At 35.8% G+C, this 22,767-nt stretch overlaps 1 protein-coding gene across 1 annotated transcript; it reads right to left on the bottom strand.

Annotated features, from left to right (window-relative positions):
- Nucleotides 1-14,802: 14,802 nt before the first annotated feature.
- LOC145109209 (putative membrane protein At3g27390) lies at nt 14,803-20,118 on the bottom strand. Its single transcript, XM_079046330.1, has 9 exons — nt 19,786-20,118; nt 19,515-19,623; nt 18,849-19,044; nt 18,365-18,498; nt 17,333-17,621; nt 16,295-16,401; nt 16,026-16,212; nt 15,208-15,656; nt 14,803-15,127 (listed from the first exon to the last, which is right to left on the bottom strand). Exons 1-9 carry the CDS (start codon nt 19,868-19,870, stop codon nt 14,983-14,985), a joined length of 1,701 nt encoding a protein of 566 aa, XP_078902456.1. The 5' UTR covers nt 19,871-20,118; the 3' UTR covers nt 14,803-14,982.
- Between the last annotated feature and the right edge of the window lie 2,649 nt (nt 20,119-22,767).

The raw sequence follows: 22,767 nt of genomic DNA, 5'->3' as shown, positions 1-22,767 counted from the left end.
TCGCTCATCTGCGGATTTTAGGGCCTGGCGAAGGTTGGTCACGGTTACCCTGGGGAGGCTAGGGTGTGCCCAGGGTTGTGGCCATGTTACTTGAAGTGATTTGGCGTGTAAGGGATGGTAAGGAATGATTTCGAGGACGAAATCTAATTTAAGTAGGGGAGAGTTGTAACACCCTGTTTATTTAATAAATAAATAAACAAATTAATGAATGTATAGTAGCCCTAAAATCAATAATTATGTAGCAGGGTGTTGGTCTTGAGGAGCTAATTGTCATAATTTAAAACTTGAGGGTTAAAAGTGTAAGTTCTGGAATGGTTTTGTAAATATTTGTGAAGGCAGGGACTACTTGGTAAATTATAGGGACTTAATTTGAAGAGATTTTGGAAGCTAAGGGCTGAATGGTAACATATGGACTTCATTTGAAAATAAATTGTAAGGGAGGGGCTGTTTAGTAACTGTTGGATTAATTATGAAAATAATTATAAGTTCAAGGGTGTAATAGGTAATTATGGGAGCTGTTTTGAAAATAATTTTATGGAGAGGGACTGTTTATGCTATTATGGCAATAAGATTTTAGGGCACGGTGTATATAACCATAACCCACCGGTCCCTAAACCCTAAACCTAAGGAGCAGCCATCGGATGATCTTCCAGCCGCCACCTTCTAGCCACCGTGAAGCTGCCATTGCTACCTAGCTGCCGAAGAAGACGAAGGTTGCTACTCCGACGTGATTCAGGTGCTGTTTATTTTTTCTGAGGCAATATGTCTGCAGTCTGCAGACCACATCTGTAGACATCTGCAGTAGAAGAGGTGGACCAAACGTCTGCAGTCTGAAAAAAGAAGATTGTTTGTTTTTTTTAACATCTGCGGGCTACTAAAATAAACTGAAATCTAAATAAACTGATTTTTTTTAACTTCAAAGTGATTTTTTAATATTTTTATGACTTTGTTGTAAATAATTAACAAATCTAGATCAACTTTTATGTATTATTGTATAAAAAATAAAAATAAAAATGGTATGAATTAACGTATATATTTGATAAAAAACCAACAACTTTGATTGCAAAGTTATAACTAAACATTATAATTAGGGATCAAAGAATTTGATACATAAATGGATGGAAATAAACTTCGATTTTTTCAATTAAATCCATTGAAAACGTACCATAAATATTTTCTCGAGAAATTGACGATACTGTATTAAATAATGTTTTATAAAATTTGGCAAAAAAATATAAGAATATATATTATGATTTTTTTTAATATTTATATAAACAACTTCAACGACTATTATTGTATTAAATATTTATTTATAAATTTGTCAAAAATATCATGTTTGTATCGTCGAACGTTTTTTTTAAGTTATATATTTTTTTTTCAAATTGTTTATCATTAATAAAGTTGGAAAAAATATAAATTAAAAAAAACTTAAAAAAAAGAAAGATATATGTGTTTTTTTAGGCTAGAAGATGTCTGAAGATGTTAGAAGACTCTGGTCCACATCTGCGCCAAGAAGAGGGCGCGCAGACATTTTTAGGTCTACAGTCTTCAAAAAAACAAACAGTCTGCAAAGGCTAATGTCTGCGCGTGGTCTGCACGGCGCAGACAGAAGAGGCCACGCAGATCTGCAGACAAAAAATAAACACCACCTCAGTTGTAAAGATCGGGAGACCCACTGTTTCCACCGTCGCTCGTGACCAGTCGTCACCATCCTTTTTCTTCTTCGCTTTTCATTTTGCCGCCGATGGCCACCGTTGTGGCTGTTTGAACTGTTGTTGCCTTCATTATGCACCACCAAGTGGTCGTTGCGTCCAGATTCCGAGCAAGTCTTGTCGGGGTGTGCTGCTGCTTGACTGAGAACCAAAAGAGATCACCACCACCACCATGAGGTGGTGGTTGTCGTTCCAAAATTGTTGATGTCGACGCCGTGAGCCACCGGGAGGGTGGCTGGGGTGCATCTCGCAGATCAGAAGCATGTATATGGGTGTTTAATTCAATGGAGAGGTGTGTGGGTGTCTATTTGGTCGGAAAAGGCATCACCACCACCGTGAGGTGGTGGCTGCCACCATCTACCACCGCCGGCTACATCAAGGTGGCTGTGTGAGTGTGTATTTAGCATTAGTGTGTGTGTTTATTTTGGAGATTGGCATTGTAAATTATAACAAAAAATGGAATAATGGAAAGAAACTCAAAACCACCACCGTGAGGTGGTGGCTGCCGCCACCGGCCGCCGTGTCGGGTGGCGGTGTGCCTCGTTTGTATTGTGACTCGTTTGGGATGTTTGGACAAAGGGACTAAAACCCTAATGGGCCTAATAAACCCTAATGGGCCTAATAAACCCTAATTGATCAAAAGACCTAGCTATTGGGCCTATTGGGCTAAGATGGGGTTGGAAACCCTAATTAGGGTTTAGAAAACCCTAATATTGGATTTATGGGCTTGGACTTATTGGGACCCACATTTGGGCCATTGGAATAGAATTGTGTATTAAGCCCAATCACACCATATGACTTATTTAGAAGAGTGATGGACTTAATGGATTAAGTCCTTAATGGGTTAAGTGAGAAACACTTAACCCTAATTGTCATTTTATGTGAAAACCCTAATTTCTCTTGGGCCTTAAGTTGGGCCTTTTTATTGGGCTTTGGTAATTAGACTATTAATGGGCCATCCAAGAACAAGCAAATGGACTAGAATAATTTAATGGGCTTTAGGGTAAGGCCCATGTGAGGGGTTTGGGCTCAATTTGGAAAATTGGGCCATAGATAGGCCATAGTTTGGGCCTTAATGATTATATGATATTGGGCCATTAGAATGTCAAATGTTTGGACTGGACTAAATGGTTGGGCCTTAGAATAAGACCATGTAAAGGTTTGGGCCCAATTTGGAAAATTGGGCCATATGTTGGGCTTTGACTCATAGTTGACTGTTGGGCCTTTGGATTGGGCCTTGGGCTTGGATCAAGCTAAGATTGGGGTAAAGCATTCTTTTACCCCAAGCATGGACTTATGGTTATGTATTGGAACCCAATTATTAATTGGGTGTTATTTTGATGTTGACAGTTCGGGAACCTGTCATCCAGCAGCTGGGGTTGGGTCTGCGAGACTTCAGCAGTGTGAGGTGAGTTACCTTCCAGTGGTGGTGGGTCTACGTCCACAATGTCGGCCCACTAGTAGGAGTTGTATGTTAGATGATTGTCTTTGTGATAATTATCTAGGTTTGCTACTACCTGATGTGTTTCATGTGCTAGCCTGATATGATGTTATGTGATAGTAGTAGTAGGGGGAATAGTCCCCGTATTATGGTCATTAAGACCGAAGGGTAGGTCGGGCACCCCAGATATGCCTGACAGTATGTTTATGATATGTTGTTATGTGATAGAGGTAGTAGTAGGGGAGTAGTCCCCGTGTTACGGTCGTTAGGACCGAATGGTAGGTCGGGCACCCCAGATATGCTTGACAGTATGTTATGCTATGTTATTGTGTGGTAGTAGTAGGGTGTGAAATAGTCCCCGTATCCAGTTGAGATAAACTGGAGGGTAGGTTAAGCACCCCAGAACTGTTTGACATGGGTAGGTCAGCACCCCAAAACTGCTTGACATGGGTAGGTCGGGCACCCCAGAATAGCCCGACAGTATGTATGTTGTATGGTATGTGGTATGATGGGGGAACTCACTAAGCTTCGTGCTTACGGTTTACAGTTTTGGTTTCAGGTACTCGTTTTCAAAGGAAAGGAGCCCGCTTGATCGCAGTGCATCACACTATGTTTTCCGCACATGAGATCTTTGGGATTACACTATGATATGGTTTTATGATAATATGTTTTGATTATTGACACTTTGTTTTTGACATGAGATATTATTATGAATGTTTTTATACTGTTGGTTTTATATAATAACTTAATAAAAATGAAATTTTTGGTCTGAAATTTTGGGATGTTACAACTATGGCCCAAACTATAATCTAAAAGGCCCAAAGGCCAATTAATCCACCAATGGCACAATTTTTTAAATTTGGCCCAAACCCAATAGTCCACAAGGCCCAAATACCAAAAACTCCCAAAGACCAAATCCATGGCCCAATTTTCCAAATTGGGCTAAAAACCATAATGGGCCTCCAGAAATAAATATCAACCCCAAATTCCAATGGCCAAACTGGGCCCAAAACACAAAGTCCAAAACCATAAGATCCATAAAGGCCAAATTTTCCAAATTGGGCCCATACTCCTTATTGGGCCTTATCCTAATATCCAATCCTTCAATTAGTCCAGAACACAACCACTCTGATAGTCCATTAGGGCCTAAAAATCTAGGCCCAAACAGTGGCCCAAACCCGAAGCCCAAAGTCTGAAATCCAACCTGACTGAGTACGCAGGGTGTACTCAGCAGTACGCTACACATACTCTATTAATGGATTGTACGCTGCGCGTACTGGCTTGTACGCCCAACGTACTACCCTCTAGTCTCACTTCTGCCATTAAGCACTTAATGCTTTAAGCTATAAGTCCAACCTACAAATCTGAGTCCCACATAATGTCTAAACCCATAAAGTCACTGACTTGGTGACTTTGCATGCCCCATAAGGACCAATATCATTCTACTTTCATGGAAATGACTCAAACTCCCACATAGATGGTATTAAACTCTAAAGGTACCAACTTTATGGACCTTGAACCTCAAAAATACTAAGAGGGGCAACTCAAAGCTTCTGGAATGAAATCAAGGCCACTAGATCTCATACTTGGGACCAAAATGAACTAAAACCCATACATGGAAGATCTAAGAGATATATTATCAAGTTCGAAGCTTTATACCTTCATTAAGCTGAAAATGAGTCCCAAAAGTCATATCCATAAGCTTCTATTTGATCCCCATTTTTGCATCAAACTAAATTCTTCTTGAGAATGGGCCAAATACTCCAAAAATGGACTCCATAAGCTCAAAATGCCACCATGAATGATATATGAGGATTTCTAGGGTTTTAGAGGGTGAGGGCTGCTTTAAGAAATGAAAAATGAGGCTAACATTATGCTTATATAGGGTACAACCCTAAGATTAGGGTTTTCAATTTGACCCTCGTACGCCCCGCGTACCTTCTTGTACGCCCCACATACGAGGCCGCGTACCCGGATCAATCCTCACGCCTACGCTACATGTTCCTCCTAGCTACGCCTCGCGTAGTCCCTTCTCCTCGGTACGCCCTGCGTACCACCTTGGTACGCCCTGCGTACTATGGCTTTTTCCAAAACCCTAATTCTCTCGAAGGCCATATCTCACTCGATACAATTTCGATTCCAACAATCCTTACACCCATAGAAAGGTATCGAGATGCTCAACACTATTATCAATTCCTGCCTGCCATAAAATATCCCGAACTCAAATCCATTTTCCATAAAACTTGAGCTGACAAATTACCGAAATACCCCCTTTGGTCCAAAAACTCCAACTGAATACCAGAGCAACCCAGATACATTGCCTAATTCCAACTGGGTCCAAACCCAACCCTTGAGGTTCCAAAGCCCGATAATACTCAATCCTTGATCACCAATTCAAAATGGGGAACAATCCGAAACAGGATGTTACACATACAATACATAATCAAGTTCTTGATCACATTTCGATGCTTTCTTTTGTAGATATGTAGCTTTGATGTACCATGATTTAGCCCCCATCATCTTGCAAAAAAAATATTCACAAATCCATTAATAAAAAATACGAAAGAAAAAGAAATAGGGTTTCTACTTCCTACCTTTGCCTTGAATTTGAGCGGCCCTAATAGCTTCTTCGGGTTCAAAACTTCCACTCTCCCACAATTTCATGGGGATATGTTCCAAAGAGAATTACTTTCTCTAAATACCTAATTTCACATTTGATAAGGCATGTGGAAGATATGGCGGATAACCTATCGACTCATGTTCAAATCCTGACACTACAAAGCCCATATTGTGGCCATGGAGGTTCGTCTGCAGTGACTCTAGTGCATGAGGCATAGTCTCATGTTCGCAGCGGGGGATTAGCCGGTGCGCGAAAGCTGGCCCAGAAACCCTCGTTAGGGAAGTTCCCTTTCTAAAAAAAAATTGGTGTATTATGATTTTGTTCTTTAAGGACCATAATTGGGTGGAAGAACCACTCGATCTTGACGCCCATTCAAATGGTCACCTATATGGAGGTGTTTAACAAACCTTTTACATATGAATGATAAGGTGGTCACTTACACTTGAGTGTACATACTCTCCGCATATATGGTGGGGTGACGTCGTTGTACGGTGACAGAGGACCACCACATCGTTGGACCTGGGGTAAGCGGTGACCTCGACCATATGACATCTCTTCATGGCTCTTTCTCTCTCTCTCTCTCTCTCTCTCTCTCTCTCTTTCTCTTCAAAATCTGATCGATGGAAATCCCCTGCTACTAGTTCAAGCACATAAACTAGAAATGTTTTTTTCTTTCAATTAGTCGACCCACAAAGGCAACCCACACTGTGACATCACCATTTTCACGGCCAGAAAAGACCGATTTTGTTTATGCTTGTTTGAAAATCAGAGTAACATTTTACATAAAAGTGTTGCGGAATTTGTTCCCAGTAAAACGTGATAAATACGTTATCAAAGCATTTCCGAAGAAAAGTATTTTTATTCATTTTAAAACATGTGGGATGTCATCGTCAATACAGAAACATAAGCATAAACAGAACTTACATTCATTATCACTAGAGATTTATATCTCCTTAATCTCTCAGTGTAATGTAACTTTATATCGACACCTGTGATACAAATAAACTGAGTGGGTTAGGTTGGGAAACCTGGTGAGTACATAGGGTTTTCAACCCACAATAATATAATTATTATGTTTAAACATCAAACAATCAACCTAATTACCCATCCACATTATCTCTCTTAAGAGTCTACCCTAGGAGTCATCTATTCCGCATTCGTTTATTCTGAAGTCCCTTGCTTCCAGGGTTATAGGACTGGCACTAAATCCATAGTTGCCCATGCTCGTTCGTAAAGCACTAATTCCATAGCTGCTAAAGTTCATTCGTCGGGTACTAAATCCATAGCTACCAGTGTTTATCTAATAGGTACCAAGTCCATAGCTACCAATTCCTAACAGGTACTAAGTCCATAGCTACCCGTGTTTATCTAATAGGTACTAAGTCCATAGCTACCAACGTTTATCTAACAGGTACTAAGTCCATAGCTACCAGGTACTAAGTCCATAGCTACCAACACCTAACAGGTACTAAGTGATGGGTTTTGAGCATTCTAACACTCCTATGGTGTACATGCAACCCTAGAAACCTTGGATCTATGTTTGACTATGATACATGCAAATAATTATTTTTCCAAGGTTCTTATCCTATCTAGCATGGCATGGGGAACTTGAATCAAATAAAGCTAGTAGAATTACTTACCTTGTAGTTGTAGTTGATTGCTTGGAGTTTTAGAGCCTAGCACCAATAGTGTGGATGCCTCAAATGGAAATCACAAATCACCACAAACTTGGAACTTTGAGAGAATAGTAATCACCTTCTTGAAATCGGCCCTCTTACTTTACTCACCACAACTCGTGTGATTTCAAGAACCAAAGCCTCCTTTATATAGTGTGGTGGATTAGGGTTACATCCATTTAACCCTAATACCCATGTCTTTTCATTTCCATGAGATCCATGGGTTAAAGCTCCATGGAGTATCCATGGACTTTCCATGCAAGCCTAGCCCAGTCCAAATAAGCATTAGCCCACACTATATAAATACAAGAGCCCATATTTAATTAGTCATACTTTTGATCTCTAAATTAATTCTAGATTAATTGTAGATCAATACTAATTAAATAAAATGATTTTATATTAATATATTAGGACTTATAATATATTAATAAATCATAACTTATACTATTCTCAAACGATTATCCATAAATTGTTCGGGTGAAGTGCAACCCAAATGGACCATGCCGGGTCGGGTCAAGTACATACCAAATATAGTTATGGACTTAGACACTATATCCAACACTAAGTCCATAGCCACCCGTGTTTACCTAATAGGTACTAAGTCCATAGCTAGCAGTGTTTGTCCAATAGGCACTAAGTCCATAGCTGCCGATGTTATTTATTAGGCACTAAATCTATAGCTGCCAATGTTTACTCACATCATCTTTTATCTCTCATTATTCATCTACCTATGTCATACCCAACATATTTGTAGATATAAAATACATATACAGTTTAAATCATTTTAAAACATGTATAAAATCATTCTTCCAGCATAGACAACAAGTATTCAGATAGTATGCACACATAGCACGTAATTTATATAAAATACTTCATATCTATGTGTAAGATGAAAGTAACTATGCACTCACAACACATAATTTATATTAAATACTTCATATCTATGTGTAAGATGAAAGAGACTATGCACTCACCTGATAAGGTGGTCACTCGGTACTCGGACAGCGCTTCGTTAATCTTAAAACAATTTCCCTCGGACAAAACAACGGGTTTTTCGCAAAACTGGGCTTTGCTGGAGCAGCGTTCCCGAGCCGAAAGGATCTTTTCTCGGAGCCGTCGGGAGCTCCGGGGCTTTCGCCTGGTGTTAACACGTGGCATCACACAGGGTGGAAATCAGCCGATTTTCAAAAATTCATAACTTTCGCATACGAGCTCCGTTTTCGACGTTCTTTATAACTTTCGCATACAACTTTCATTTTGACTCCCTCGGCTAATTCTCGACCGATCTTAAATTTAACAGTATGAGGATATTATACTGTTAAATGTCCGCGTAAAATTCATAACTTCTACATACGGACTCCGTTTTCGTCTGTCTTTTTACCGTTGAGTTCCTATTAATGAGATCTTCAACTCTCATTTAGGTCGCATAGGCCAAAAACCGCTTGCACTAAAATTCGAGTTTCGGGCCGTGCACTGTTATGCCAAATCTTAGAAAATTCATAACTTCCTCATACGAAGTCAGATTTGGACGTTCTTTTTTTGTATGTTCACGGTTTAACGTATACTATAACTTTTGTTTAGATCACAAAGGCTAAAAAGGCATCTATCGTAAATCCACTATTTACGTCTCCCGGTGCCGTGCCGGTTTTTCCGCGAAACTTTGACGGGCCATAACTTCTTCGTTATAACTCGGATTTCGGCGTTCTTTATATGTACGGACCCCTTGTGACATATTCTACAACTAGGTTAAGATTACTCCTTCTAAATAAGCTTCCATCAAAAACTCATTTTTGATGCTCATTGTCTCTAAATTGACTAGCCCGGATCTGCGGGCGTTACACCCCCCCCCCCAGCCACTAACCTAAGCCCTTGATGAGCGGATGACGAATTTGTACCAGAAGCTCAAACCATGTCACCAAAAGACAACTTATTTGTAAAAAATTAAGACATCATGTATTTGGAGGTATGCTCTTCAATGATTGCAACTTTACTCTTCTCTTAACTGTAAACAAAATTGTAATGACACATTGAAACCATGGAGATTGATGATATACATATTTGTCTTGGAAATTAAGTAATTTAACCATTATAAATTGGGTTTTCAAAGAAAAAATAACCATCTTTTTTTTAGTTTTGAAAAATAACCACTTTCTTCGGAATGACATTCCGGAATAATATTCATATTCTAGAGTTTTTTTTGTTTTTTTTATTTTCATAGAAATATTTTTACTTTTTTGGATTCCGAATGTTACATTTCAAAATGTTTAATGTCTCCTTTTTTTTCAATAAAATGTCTAATTTTATGTACTAATATCTTATATATGTCACATTACTATGTTTGTTTAACTTTTTGTTAAATTTAAGTAAAAAAATGAATTTTTTTTCTCTAAATTCCAGAATTATTTTTTCGAATTTCAAACTTATTCTTAAAATTCCAGAGTTTTTTTCGTAATTCGAAATTTTAGTCCGAAATCCAGAATGCCCTTCCAGAAACGGTCAAAAAAAGTGTTTCTTGGTCCGTAATATCCTTTGTGGACCAAGTGGTTATCTTTTGCGAAAAGAAAATCTTGTTATTTTCTTCAAATACATTTTAAAAAATATTTAGATTACTTAGTTTCCCTATATGTCTTCTATATAATGAAATAATTAATGTGAAAATTATGTTGTTGATTTGATTCCTATTTATGGTACTCTACATGATTGTTTCACTGCTTTGCAGCAATACAAAGCTAAATGTTTATTCACCATGTTCAATACAAAGGTTGTAAATTTAAGTCCATCAACAAGTATATTTATTGCTTTAAATCAACTTATTGATCAAATACAATTTTTCATAGACTAAAATGCACAAATGGTCCCTATGGTTTGCTCAAAATTGTCACGTTTGTCCAAAAAGGTTTGGACTATCACTACAGGTCCAAAATTTTCATTTTGTTGCGAGTTTGGTCCAGTTTGCTTTGAACTTTTTTATAATGACGATTTTGCCCTTACTTTTTTAATTTTAAGTTGTTTTTTATTTATATAAACACATTTTAGAAATTTTGTAATTAAAAATAAAACCAAAAAGAAAATTTTACCCCCTATCCCTACCCCACCCCTCCTCTTTCTCATACCACTACCAGTTATGTTATCACCACCACCACCGCCGCCAGTCACCAACAACCGACACTGCCACCACCGGTCACCACCAACACCACATCAACATAATTTTTCCATAACTGAAAAAAAAACACTCATATAATTCCAGATCTACAAATTCTAATTAAAACTCAAGAACTACCACCACCATATGATGAATTCAAACATATTTTTTCCAGATCTGAAAATTCAAACATTACATTTTCCTGATCTATAACCTCAAAATCAAGAACGATATTTTTAAACCCACAAGAACAATCGAATTTGTAACAAGAAAAAGCAGATAGAGTGTGGAATGTATGAGATAATTACAGGTCTAACAAAACCAAGTTGCTGATGAGTTAGACCAGTGTTGAAGAAATTACGTAGAGTAGAGGCAATCAAACCTCGACGTGGATGGTTCCCATCTATGGATGTCATCTTCTTCCTCAAAGAAACCCTTGTTTCAACGGAGCTGCACCTTCTTTTGCTATGGTGGTCGTCCGAAGAGAAGAAGATAAAGGAGGGAGACGGAGAACGGTGCTAGGGTTTACTGTGACAGACGGCGGTACTATCTTCCTCCCTCTATCTTAATCTGGTCCGACTATATATGAAAATCGAGCTACCAAAGGTGGTAGTCAGCAAACCTCTGTCGATGAGGTCGAGTTCAGCGTCGCCACTGTTGGGATTTTCAGCTCGCCATCTGAAAACCGGCGGCGTTCCAAATTTCCGACGTTAGTGACTCCGGTGGTGGTGATAGCTCCGGAGGTCTTTATTTGTTTTCTTTTTTGTTTAATTATTAATTAGAAAAATACAAAATTAATTAAAAAAAAAGGAAAACCAAATAAAGACGGTAAAAAGGTCATTTTACACACTTCCAATTATAAAACGGACCAAACTCGCAACAAAATGAAAACTTTGGACATGTGGTGCTAGTCCAAACCTTTTTTGACCAAAATGACAATTTTGAGCGAACCATGTGAACTATTTGTATAGTTTAGTCTTTTTCATAGATAAAAGTAAAAGTTTTCAATATTGTAGGTGAAAATAGAGGTTTGAACTCTATTTTGATAAGGATTCCTATAATGTGTTCACAATTTACTCCTATTTTGTTTTTAGGGTAAATTACACCATTCGTCCTCATGCATGTGCCCCGTTTAGTTCCTATTTTTAAAAATTAACTCGGATCGTCCCTGGTTTTGTTTTTTCTTGCACGCTTAGTCCCTATTGACATAAAATGACTATTTTGCCCTTAATAATTTGTTTTTTAATTTATTTTAATTTATTTATCAGTTTAAATTAATACAAATAATAAAAAATAAAAAAATATTCTGTCCAAACCCACCCACCCCTCCTTTCCCTTTCCCAGATTCTATCATTCTCTCTCACCTATTCATCTTCCTTTCAAACTCATCTTCCTCTCTAATGATCGGCGCCCCTGAAATACTCCGACGAGATTATGAAACCATCAACCCTCAATGGATGATGTAGAACAAAAGCAACAGTAGAGAGAGAAAGAAGCTGGTGGCGGTTCAAATCTGTGTTTCAGATGGAAGTTTCATATCCAACAGAGTTGGTGGTGTTTAGGGTGGTTTCCAGTAGAAAAATTCTCCCTCTTTCTCCTCTAAACCCACCGATCATAGGGAGAAAGAAAGTGATGGAAACAAAATCGATGAGAGGAAGAAGAAGAGGAAGAGGAGATCAAGGAGATCGGTTTTCCGGAACTGAAATAAAATCCTCCATGTTTTGCCTCCAATCCACCACGGTCTTCCCCCGCAAGCCACTAACGTTGTAATCCATGGATTTGCACTTCGTGGATCTGCACTCCGCCGATATGAACGCTAGAGATCGTCTCTTCGAACTCTTCTAGGTGGTGGTGCAGGAGACTTCCGGTTTAGAGATGAAGAAAGAGACAGAGTGGTTTAGCGAAGTCTGGTCGGAGGTGGAGGGGACGACGACGTCTGGTTGGAGAAGAATGTTGTCTTCCCCATTTTGATTTTGCCCTAATTATGGATTGTTTGCATAATAATTAGTTTTTTTTTTATATTTTTTGGGTTTTCTGGTAATGATGATTGAGCGATGATAGGTGGTGTTCGAAGGGGGTGGGGTGAGCTGAGAGCAGATTTCTGGTGGTGGTTGTCTATGTTTCTGGTGGTGGTTGTGCAGGTTTTCGGTGGTGCTGCAGATTTCCGATGAGGGTGGTGGTTTAGTGTTCTTCAAAAAAAGAGAAATAACATGTAAAAGTGTTAGGTGGACCCATAACTTTAATTTAAATATTTTTTAATAACTAAAAATAATCAAAACTATTAAAATAAATGAAAAAGAAATTGCAAAGGGCATTTTGGTCATTTCAAGTCTCACAGGGAATGAAACATGCAAATTTAAACTAACGAGAGATGAAGCATGCACCTTTCTATGATATAAAGGATGGTCCGAGTTAATTTTTGAAAATAGGGACTAAACGTGGTTTTGGGCACATGTACGAGGGACGAATGGTGTAATTTACCCTTGTTTTTATTTTATTGTCTCAGTAGATGGTAAAGATGATACCTTTATCTTTTTTTCTCCATGAAATAGATTCTATTTTGATGACTAAAAAACAACTTATCGAACATTAGTCGTTTTTTTTAAATAGCGTCTTTTGATGATAGTAGTTGTAAGGTTTCTAAAACTGATTATGTTATTAAAATTATATTATCCCCGTCTCATAATTATTATCTATTTTTTATTTTAAAATTCTTTATTTATTAACTTTGACCTTAAATATTTTTATTTGTATTATGTATTACTTAATGAAATTTATAACAATGGAAAAACATTTAAAACACAATTCATGCATATATTTTGTATCAAGTATTATATATCAAAAACAAAAATACTTAAGGTCAAAGTTGAAAAATAAAGACTTCAAAAATAAAATATATACAGTAAATATGGGATGGAGATAGTATATTTTATTTGTAGAAACATGTTTAAAATTTCAGATAAATAAGTAATCAATTTTATATGTAAAAGTTTAACAAAAAAAACAATAAGAAAGAAAATTTTCTATTACGTAAGAGTAAACCAAAAATAAAAGTATTCAGTATTAGGTACTATGTGTTAAACACCAACAAATATTCAAGGGATAATTTCACAGAAGGAAATTATTTTATTATGTAAGAGTAAACCAAAAATAAAAGTATTATGTATTATATGTGTTCAATACCAACAAATGTTCAAGGATCAACCATGTTGAAGCAAATGATATGATTTTAGTTTTAGAATTAACTCGTCATATGTTAAACCCCAAACCCCATTATGATGAACAACTCTTTCCTCTAAATCTTTAACCATAAACACTAAATTGTATACCCAAAAACACAAACCCAAAACCTTAAATCCAAAACCTAAACTTTTAACCATAAAACATAAATGTATGTTCTTTGGAATATCATATGTTATCAAAAAACAATTTAACAATCACATTGTTTCTCTGACGTATTGTTTGTTCTTTAGAAACATGTAATTTTCCAAAAAGAAACTATTCGCTAAGTGCTAAAATGAAATTAATTGTCGCCCGGAAACTATATGTCGAAATGAAACTAATTGTTGCATGTAGCATTCAGTGGCGAATCTAGAACCAAAATCAATGTGGTTCCTTATATAAATGAAATGGAAAAAAGTATGAAAATATAGGTCTTTTTGCTAAAGTAAGCTGGTTCCTTATGTTTTTTTATATAGAATTGTTGTATTAAAAAAGAAAAAAGGTAGGTCCTAGCACCCACCTTCACATGGTGTAGCTACGCCCCTGGTAGCATTGCGCATGTACTTAGGATTGAACATTTAGACCAGACTGTACCAGACCGACTCTTGGACCGGACAAGCTTTACATAAATTGATGGACCTTGGACCGGACCTCTTGAGACTTAACAGGTCTAAGTCTAGGTCCGGTTCCCGATTCTTGAAGGTAAAAATGAACATTTAAACCAGACCAAACCTGTTTTGCAGAATTGATGGACCTTGAACCGGACCTAGTGAGGCTTAGCATGTCCATGGTCAGGTCCCGTCTGTAGGCAGGTCCCGTCTGTAGGTCCAAATGCTCGCAAGTTCCAAATGCTCAAACCTATGGATACCCCACAACCAATCTTTTGTTCTTTTGTATGTGTTGCAAGTTATGTTAAAAAAATGATGTATCAAAAATTCCGTATCATTTAAGTTTTCAATTGTGTTTTCGTTGATAAATGAATAATAATATAAGCAAAACCACAAGTACACCCCTCTTTTTAAACAAATTCTTTCTTGGTAAATCACTCCAAAATCTACACAACTTTTGTACAACCAAAAGAACCAACATCATTAACAAAAGTTAAAAAGAAAGAACAAAACAATATGAACAAACACTTGCATTCACATCAAAACTTGCATCTTTTTTCTCTACACACTTGCTACCGATCTCATAGACATCGATCTCGTCGACCCATCACGAGCTAAACAATATACAATCAAGTTCTTGATCACATTTCGATACTTTCTTCTATAAGTCGGTAGCTTCGATGTCCCACGTGTTAACCCTATCAACCTGCCAAAAGGGTTCATAAATCCATCAACAGAACCCATCAAAAACGAGAAAAAAATCAAGAAATAATCTAGGGTTTCTACCTTCTACTGATGCCTTGAATTTGAGCCACCCTAACAGCATCTTCCGGTTCAAAACTGCCGTTATCCCATGATTCCATACGTTTAGGATCAGTTCCAAAGAGAATTATCTTTTCTAGATACCTAATTTCACCTTCGGTCAATTGGAGTACTCTGATTTGTTCTTTGAGGACCATAATTGGGTGAAAAAACCAGTCGAGTACTCGATCTTGGGGTCGATTTAAATGGGTGATTTCGAGGCCATCGAGAAGGACAAGACCTTCGGAACCGTGTCTGATTGATCGGAGAAGATTTTGGAAGAAGGCGTAACAAGGTAAACCAGTGCCGATTATGGGACATGGGTTTCCTTTTTTAGGGTTTAACCAATCGTAAAGTTCATTGGCGGATATTACATTTGCATCGAGTAGTTCCTTTCCACTCATTTCACAAACTCGCATCAAGTTTTCCCAAACCTGTACAAACATAATGCAGATCAAATCATCAAATGGGTTGCCTAAAATAATAGTATATTTTTTTTGGTTATTGGCCTATAATTAGTTGCATTTTTCAAACTTTTTCCAAACATTCAAAAAACAAATTGGAAAAAAAAGGAAGAAAAACAAAAACCAAACGCTAACGTTTTTTTCTTTCTAGAAACCAATAGTTGATTCGTACACAACAATTTGTGTTTTAAAATGTTTGTATTGTACAACTCTATAAACATAAATTGGTGCGGAAAAAAATTGTTGCATACAAAACCAATTTCTCATGGGCCTCTATTCATGAAAAGTATAAATATGAAACCAAATATATGAAAGTTTCTAAAAAAAGTAGAAGTTTACCTGGACCATTTTTACTTCACGAATGGCCTCCCTAACTGATCGCGAGGATGATAATGTAGGCATCGTCATTATAGGTGGGGCATGCATTGGGCCACCGTTTTGTTTTCCATCAGATGACCGACTACCACCAACTGAAATTGAAACCTCGGTTGAATGAGGAAGAACTCTTTTCTTTCGGTATTTTGGTCTGAAAATATGCAACAATTGTTAAATATTCAATATATTTTGATAATAAGAATAGAAAGGATGTATCGCATATGATATCTTACTTTGGGAAAACCGAACCCTCTCGAAGGTACAACCAGTCGTTTGTGTACTCATCAAACTCCGCAACCATGGCAATCACATAAGCAACACCCCTTTTGAATGACCTTTCCTACATTTTAATCCCAATGTTTAACTATTAGCAACTTTTATTAATTTGTTTATTATATATTGTACTTTTGTTTCTTCTTATTACATCATTCAGTTTCGAAACATCTACCCAACTATAGCAATGTCGTAGATATATAAAGCAATTTTCATTGCTATACATTGGGTAGAATTTCAAAATATCCTAATTAGAAAAAAAAAAGTACACAGTGCAATAATAAATAATTTGGTCGGTTTTTTAGATGCAACATCATAATAAGAAAAGAAACTAAACGTATAATTCTATAAAATGAGTTAAAATATAATGTTATACATAAATTAATGAAAATACATTACTATTTTTTGCATTTAGCTTTTCTTATATGAATATTAGAAGCGTACTTTGACATTTGCAATCAAACTTTAATCGTTCGCGATTTCAATATTTTTATGAATCCTTTGAAGTTTGATCCATTAAATTCGTTTTCTTTCTATTTGCAGTTAATTTCGCATGCTTTAACATATTTGATGGTTTTATATCTGAAAATGAATTAACTCTCATTGATTTCGAAATTAAAAGGTAGTTTGTTTGACTTCAGATTTCCAATCATACATTTAATCAAGACTAGACTAGCTCTCTAGAGCTATCTTTTACATGATTATGATGAATAGGACATTCACCTCTTTTGCATATGATAGAGATCGATAGTGAGTCCCTATCTCAACTTGGACAAAACTTGCAATTTTTGTCAGATTGACATAGTCAAGTCCCCACTCCAATGCATGTCAATCAATACAATGCAAGTACAGGGCAAGATTCTTGTCTTGTCATGCATAGCAAATCAGAGTACAAGACACTGCGCCATGTCATGTCATATCATGTCATTTTCAACATCACAAATGTAGTCTTAAAATGAAACAAGTGATTGTAGTCAAACAAGGTTTTGAGTAGAAACCTGATATACGACAGCCGAGCCATACAAGCCTATAAAAATACTTGAAACGATAGCCAATATAACGCTCCCAATAACAACAATCGGCCACACAAGAATAGTCAAACCAGCAATTGGTATGCATGCGGTTTCAAGAAACGGCCCTTCACGACTAATTAAATCATGAATGAATCTTTGCCACCCTTTAAACAACATGTACGGACTCTTCACCACTGCAATCGCAGTGTAAAGAGGAACATCAATGACAATTCCCAATAATCCAACAATTATGCACGCTGGCACATGAATGAACCTGAAAAAAATACAATATGAGGCCAAATGAACTAATATTCCCCTTCAAAACCTCGTATGTAATAGTGAAGATTCATAGTAAAAAACTACTATTGGTAGGAAATGTAACAAATTTTAATTGGGAAGTCGTTAATTTTGAATAGGAAAGGAACTAGTTTGATCTTCAAAGTCTAAGTATCAAAAAAGTTGGTAAGGATTAGAGGTGCCAATAGGTTTGTTAGCTAGGGTAGGGTCGAACTTTTTATCCAAATGAGTGAAAATTTCAAGCCAAATCCATATGTTTAATTAAACAGGTTAGTGGTTACCCTATAAGCATGTTGACCTTGATTGACCTATTTTAAATTTCAATGTTTACGTAAATTAGAAAAAAAAAAAAAAAGTTTAGAATTAATTAAAATAAGTTACAAACTTAAATAATCGGGCAAATTTAGAAAGTAACACAGCCACGACTTAATTGCCCAAATAATATTGTACATTTCTAAGACATTGAAGTGTTGTTTTGTACCTTTTTAGTTAAAAAAATTATAATAATATATAAAATAAAATACATGTATATATTTAAACAGATTGAATCTAGTAAAAAATTTCAACTCTAACCTAACCTATTTAATTAAAAAGTTGTAAGGTTTACCTGTTTAATTTAACAAAATGAAAATCTCAATCCAAACTGCTTGTTGGGTTAGTGAATTTGGTCGATTTTTCCTAGCTATAGCAAAGATTCATGAGTTTTGTTTAGAAAAACACCTTAGAGTTCGAAGCTCACTATCTGAGGGGGATTCACGAAGCTCCTTCAAGTAGAGAGGATAAGAATGATAACAGAGGTCAGCAAAATCTCGAACGACTGTGCAACTTCCCTTAATCGTTCCCCATGTTCCATCCTGATGCCGTTCAATTCAAACATTATGACCATAAATATATATAAATATACATGCATGCATGGATGCATGTATGTGTGTATAGGAAGGTAGGCATACATGTATGTGAGATATATGTATGTATGTACCAATTGATGGATGAATGTATGCATGCAAGGATACATGTATTAAGTGTGATTGTGTATATGTAGGTAGGTAGGTATGCATCAAGCATGTACTCATGCATGCAAATATAAATATGGATTGATGGATGAATGGATGGATGTCTATATGTGCATGTGTATATATGTATATATGTATGGATATGCATCAAGTGTAAATATAGAAAAGATTAATGGAATAAAGATTTTTACCACAATGGAGTGTAGGAACTTGTTGGATTCATCTTCATGTCTAAAGGCTTCAAAAGATGAAATCCATGGAGCAAAGAAGCCATAACCAAGGCCAACAAGAACACTTCCTCCAATGCTTAGGCCCAACCAAAGCCCAAATAGAACCGGCAAACCAAACAAGAATGCTACTTTCAATGGTGCATCAAATCTATTTGTCCTGCCATATTAAATACAAAAGTAAATTATAGTTTTTGTCCTTGTGCTATAACACCTTCTCACATATTCAATAAAAAAATTTAAAATGGATATTTTGTCCTTCATCTTTATTCTTATTTGATATAAAAAAAAAAAACAATATCGATTATACACACAAATGCATTCTACCAAAGGCTAGTTAAACAACACGTTTTAGGTCTACAGTCAACCAAACTTTAAATTCATCTAGAAACAGTCTATATTGAAACCTTTAAATGTCAAATTGACTAATTTTTATTTCAAAAACTTAATGAGAAAACAAAAAAAAAAGTTCTTTATAAAATACCACAAAAGGATCATATCGTTGCCATTTTTGTCCAAAAATATTCTTCCTTTTTATATATATATATTTTTTTGACATTGATATTTGACATGAAATGAAATTAATCACACAAAATAAAAAAATAAAAAAAATGGAAACAAGAAAAATACTTGAGAAGAGTATAAACAGTCCAGGCAACATGAGTAGGAAAGAGAGCTAAAATCACTCCAACATTTCCTGTAATTAGAATCAAAGCAGCAATTGGGCCCACCAATACACCTGAAAACATCGATCATTCATACATAAAATCAGCAAATAATATCGAAAAAAAACAAAAATCACAAAACAATCAAACAGCAACAAAGATCAACACAACAATTTTGAATGAGTCAATTTGAAGAAGAAAAAAACTCAAACGAGAAGAAAGAAGAAGCTACGAACTTTTGAGAGCACCGAAGAACAAAGCAGAACAGAAGGCAAAAACGACATAGAGGGTCTTCAACCAATCTGGCAAGATGTTTAGCATACTTGGTTTAATAATCGAATAGGAAAAAACCCAATAAATCTTCAACTTAAAGACTCGATTTTGATGAAGAAATTTTGTGTTTTCGTGTAAGAATCAAGAAGAAATTGCCGCGAAATCTGTGTAAAGATGAGGGGAAAAAAGGGGGGGAATCAGAAATATATGAGAGACGACAGGGGATTTATGGAATGGGTTCCCAGGATTCATGGGAATCAGATTTTTATGTTCGGGTTTGGAATATGATGACTTGTAATATACTTCATGATTATTTGGTATTTATTATTCAAATGTCACTTTAGCTTTTCAACTGCTATTTGTATTATTTTTATTTCATAATAATAAAGACAAGAAGTCTTTTCCAATTTTAGTTTTTCAATGGATATTTTATTTGCCATAACAATTCCCATGAGGATTATATTTGATTGGTAAGATATTTATATGTCTCACTTTCGATTTAAAAATTACCCACGAAGATGTTTTTTTTAATCTTATGTAATGTGATATTTGATATTTTTTTTTATAGATTATTGGACTACAAAAGTATCATTTATGTACGAATTAGATAAGAGTGAATTAGATAAGAGTAAAATGTAAATTTGCTCATTGTGGTTTGCAAAAAAAATTATGGGTTAGATCTAAAATCTTTTCGACTTGCAAATCGACACGAGTCTTATTGTCTATATTGTAACATATGTGAGTTCTTTCAATCTTTTGGAACATGCCACATATTGTCTATATTGTAACATATGTGAGTTCTTTCAATCTTTTGGAACATGCCACATATTGTCTATATTGTAACATATGTGAGTTCTTTCAATCTTTTGGAACATGCCACATCTATCCAAGATGGATCCCTTCTAGTTGTGGGCCCGTTTCTCCAGTTATCTTTGACGAGACTAGAACAATATAATAGATGTAAAGGGTTTAGAGGTTGTTGTTGGTGGATGCATAAAGGTTGTGAATCATCGAATGAAGGAGGGTGGGGGTGGTGGACCAGATACATGGAAGGAAGAAGATAGTCTATAAGAAGGGTTAAAACCCAATTAATTTTTTGAAATTGAAAAAGAAGAAGAAATAGGGAAACTCTCACCCATCCAAAGAAGTCAAGGGACCAAAGATTTTTGATCGGACTAAATGTGTGTATGGATATTGAACTAAAATAAAGAATCAAAGCTTCATTTGATTTTGATTTTGATAGTGTGTGTATTAAACCTTTGATCTTGTTTTTGGTGATGGATCTTTTGAAGCTTCTGATGTTGGTGATCTTTAAAAGCTTTGACATTGGACGAGAAAGGCAAACAAGGAAGATAATGATGGGAGGAGGCCCACGATTGTAAAAATATAGTCATAATATAAATATAAAAAAACGTTAAAAAAATATAATAATAATAATAATAATAATAAAGTGTATAACAATTACTTCAAATCTCATAAAATTTTGATTTTGAACCAACCATACAAGTTGAAAAGATTTTGAATCTATTCATAACTTTTTGCAAACCATATGGACCAAATTTGCATTACTCATATAACATTTAAAGCATTTTTAACTCGTGGACATAATCCAAAAAAAAAAAAAAACTGTAACATGTTAGTTAAAGACGATATGTGAATCACACTACAAGATTAAAGACCTATAGGGACGACAAAAGTGGTCGCTATAGGGTGCAAAGTCATCGCTATAGACACTGGAGACGACATGTCGTCGCCATAGGCCTCGTCGCCATAAATCTGTCGCTTTAGATCCTATTATCGTCGTTATAGCCTTCGTCGCCATAGCCCACCCTATAGAGACGACTTGTTGTCGCCGTAGGTAAATCTATTGCGACGACTTCTTGTCACCATATATATCCCAATAGAGACAATAAGTCGTCCCTATAGGTTCTGCACAGATTTTACAAAATTTTGCCATGCCCCCGTGATTTGTTTAAATATAAAACATTTCAAATATCTACAATCCAAAGATTTAAAATATATAACACGGTCGGTTTACTAAAAACAAACAACGTAATTTAAAACTTTTAGATGTTCATACAAAACAAACTAGAGTTGATAACCGAAACAATATCTAATGAAAAGTTGGGTTTTCATATTCTTCCTCGAACAAAACCAGTAGATTTCCTGTTGGTTTAAGGAAAGACCGGGGTACTTGTACCTGTCAAACATAAACCCAATGTCACAAATCACAATTGTTAGCTATAAAATATATAATCAAACAGTCACCGATCACGCCTCACTCTTCTAACCTCTGGATGAAACTCACTTGATCTATTTCCAACGAGTAAGAAATATAAAATTTAAGTTACTATTTTACATTTTTAGTATTAAACATATTGTAGTTGCATATAAGTTTCTGAAGCTCTGAATTCCACAGAAAGGTCAAAGTTGAAAAGCTTACCTTTCAGAACAATTCTTTCATGCCACCTCCTGTTGAACTGGGGTAATAAATCATTATACGATGATCGTCACCTAAGTTAAAGAAAAAGAAAATATTTAATCTGAAAAAATAAATATTACAAAAAGTAACTTATAAGTTATACCATGTATGGGCTTCTCTACAAAAGGCTTCCCAAATCTCTGTCGATGAACCTCAACAAAATCTTCTTCCTCAATAAAATAATCTAAATCTTGATATGGTTTTTCTCTGTTTACAAGTGCATAACGAGGAACACGAATTCCATATGATTCAAGACACTTTCAATTTCAAAACAATTTGGAAAACAAAAAAATAAACTCCATCAGTAAGCACGAATTTGTGTGATAGTAACAAATGCACATAAGATGATGGATTTTTCTTTCATACCTCATATACTTTCCTCCTGTCATGAAGAAGATGTTGTTGTTCAAGTTCATTAACAAGGAAAGGTATAAAAAAGAGAGTGTAAAGTATTTATTTGCTA

Source organism: Lactuca virosa, chromosome 4, assembly GCF_052849685.1.
Source record: "Lactuca virosa cultivar CGN04683 chromosome 4, Lactuca_virosa_CGN04683_v6, whole genome shotgun sequence".
Taxonomy (NCBI): Eukaryota; Viridiplantae; Streptophyta; class Magnoliopsida; order Asterales; family Asteraceae; genus Lactuca; species Lactuca virosa.
This window is presented reverse-complemented; position numbering and strand designations above follow the sequence as displayed.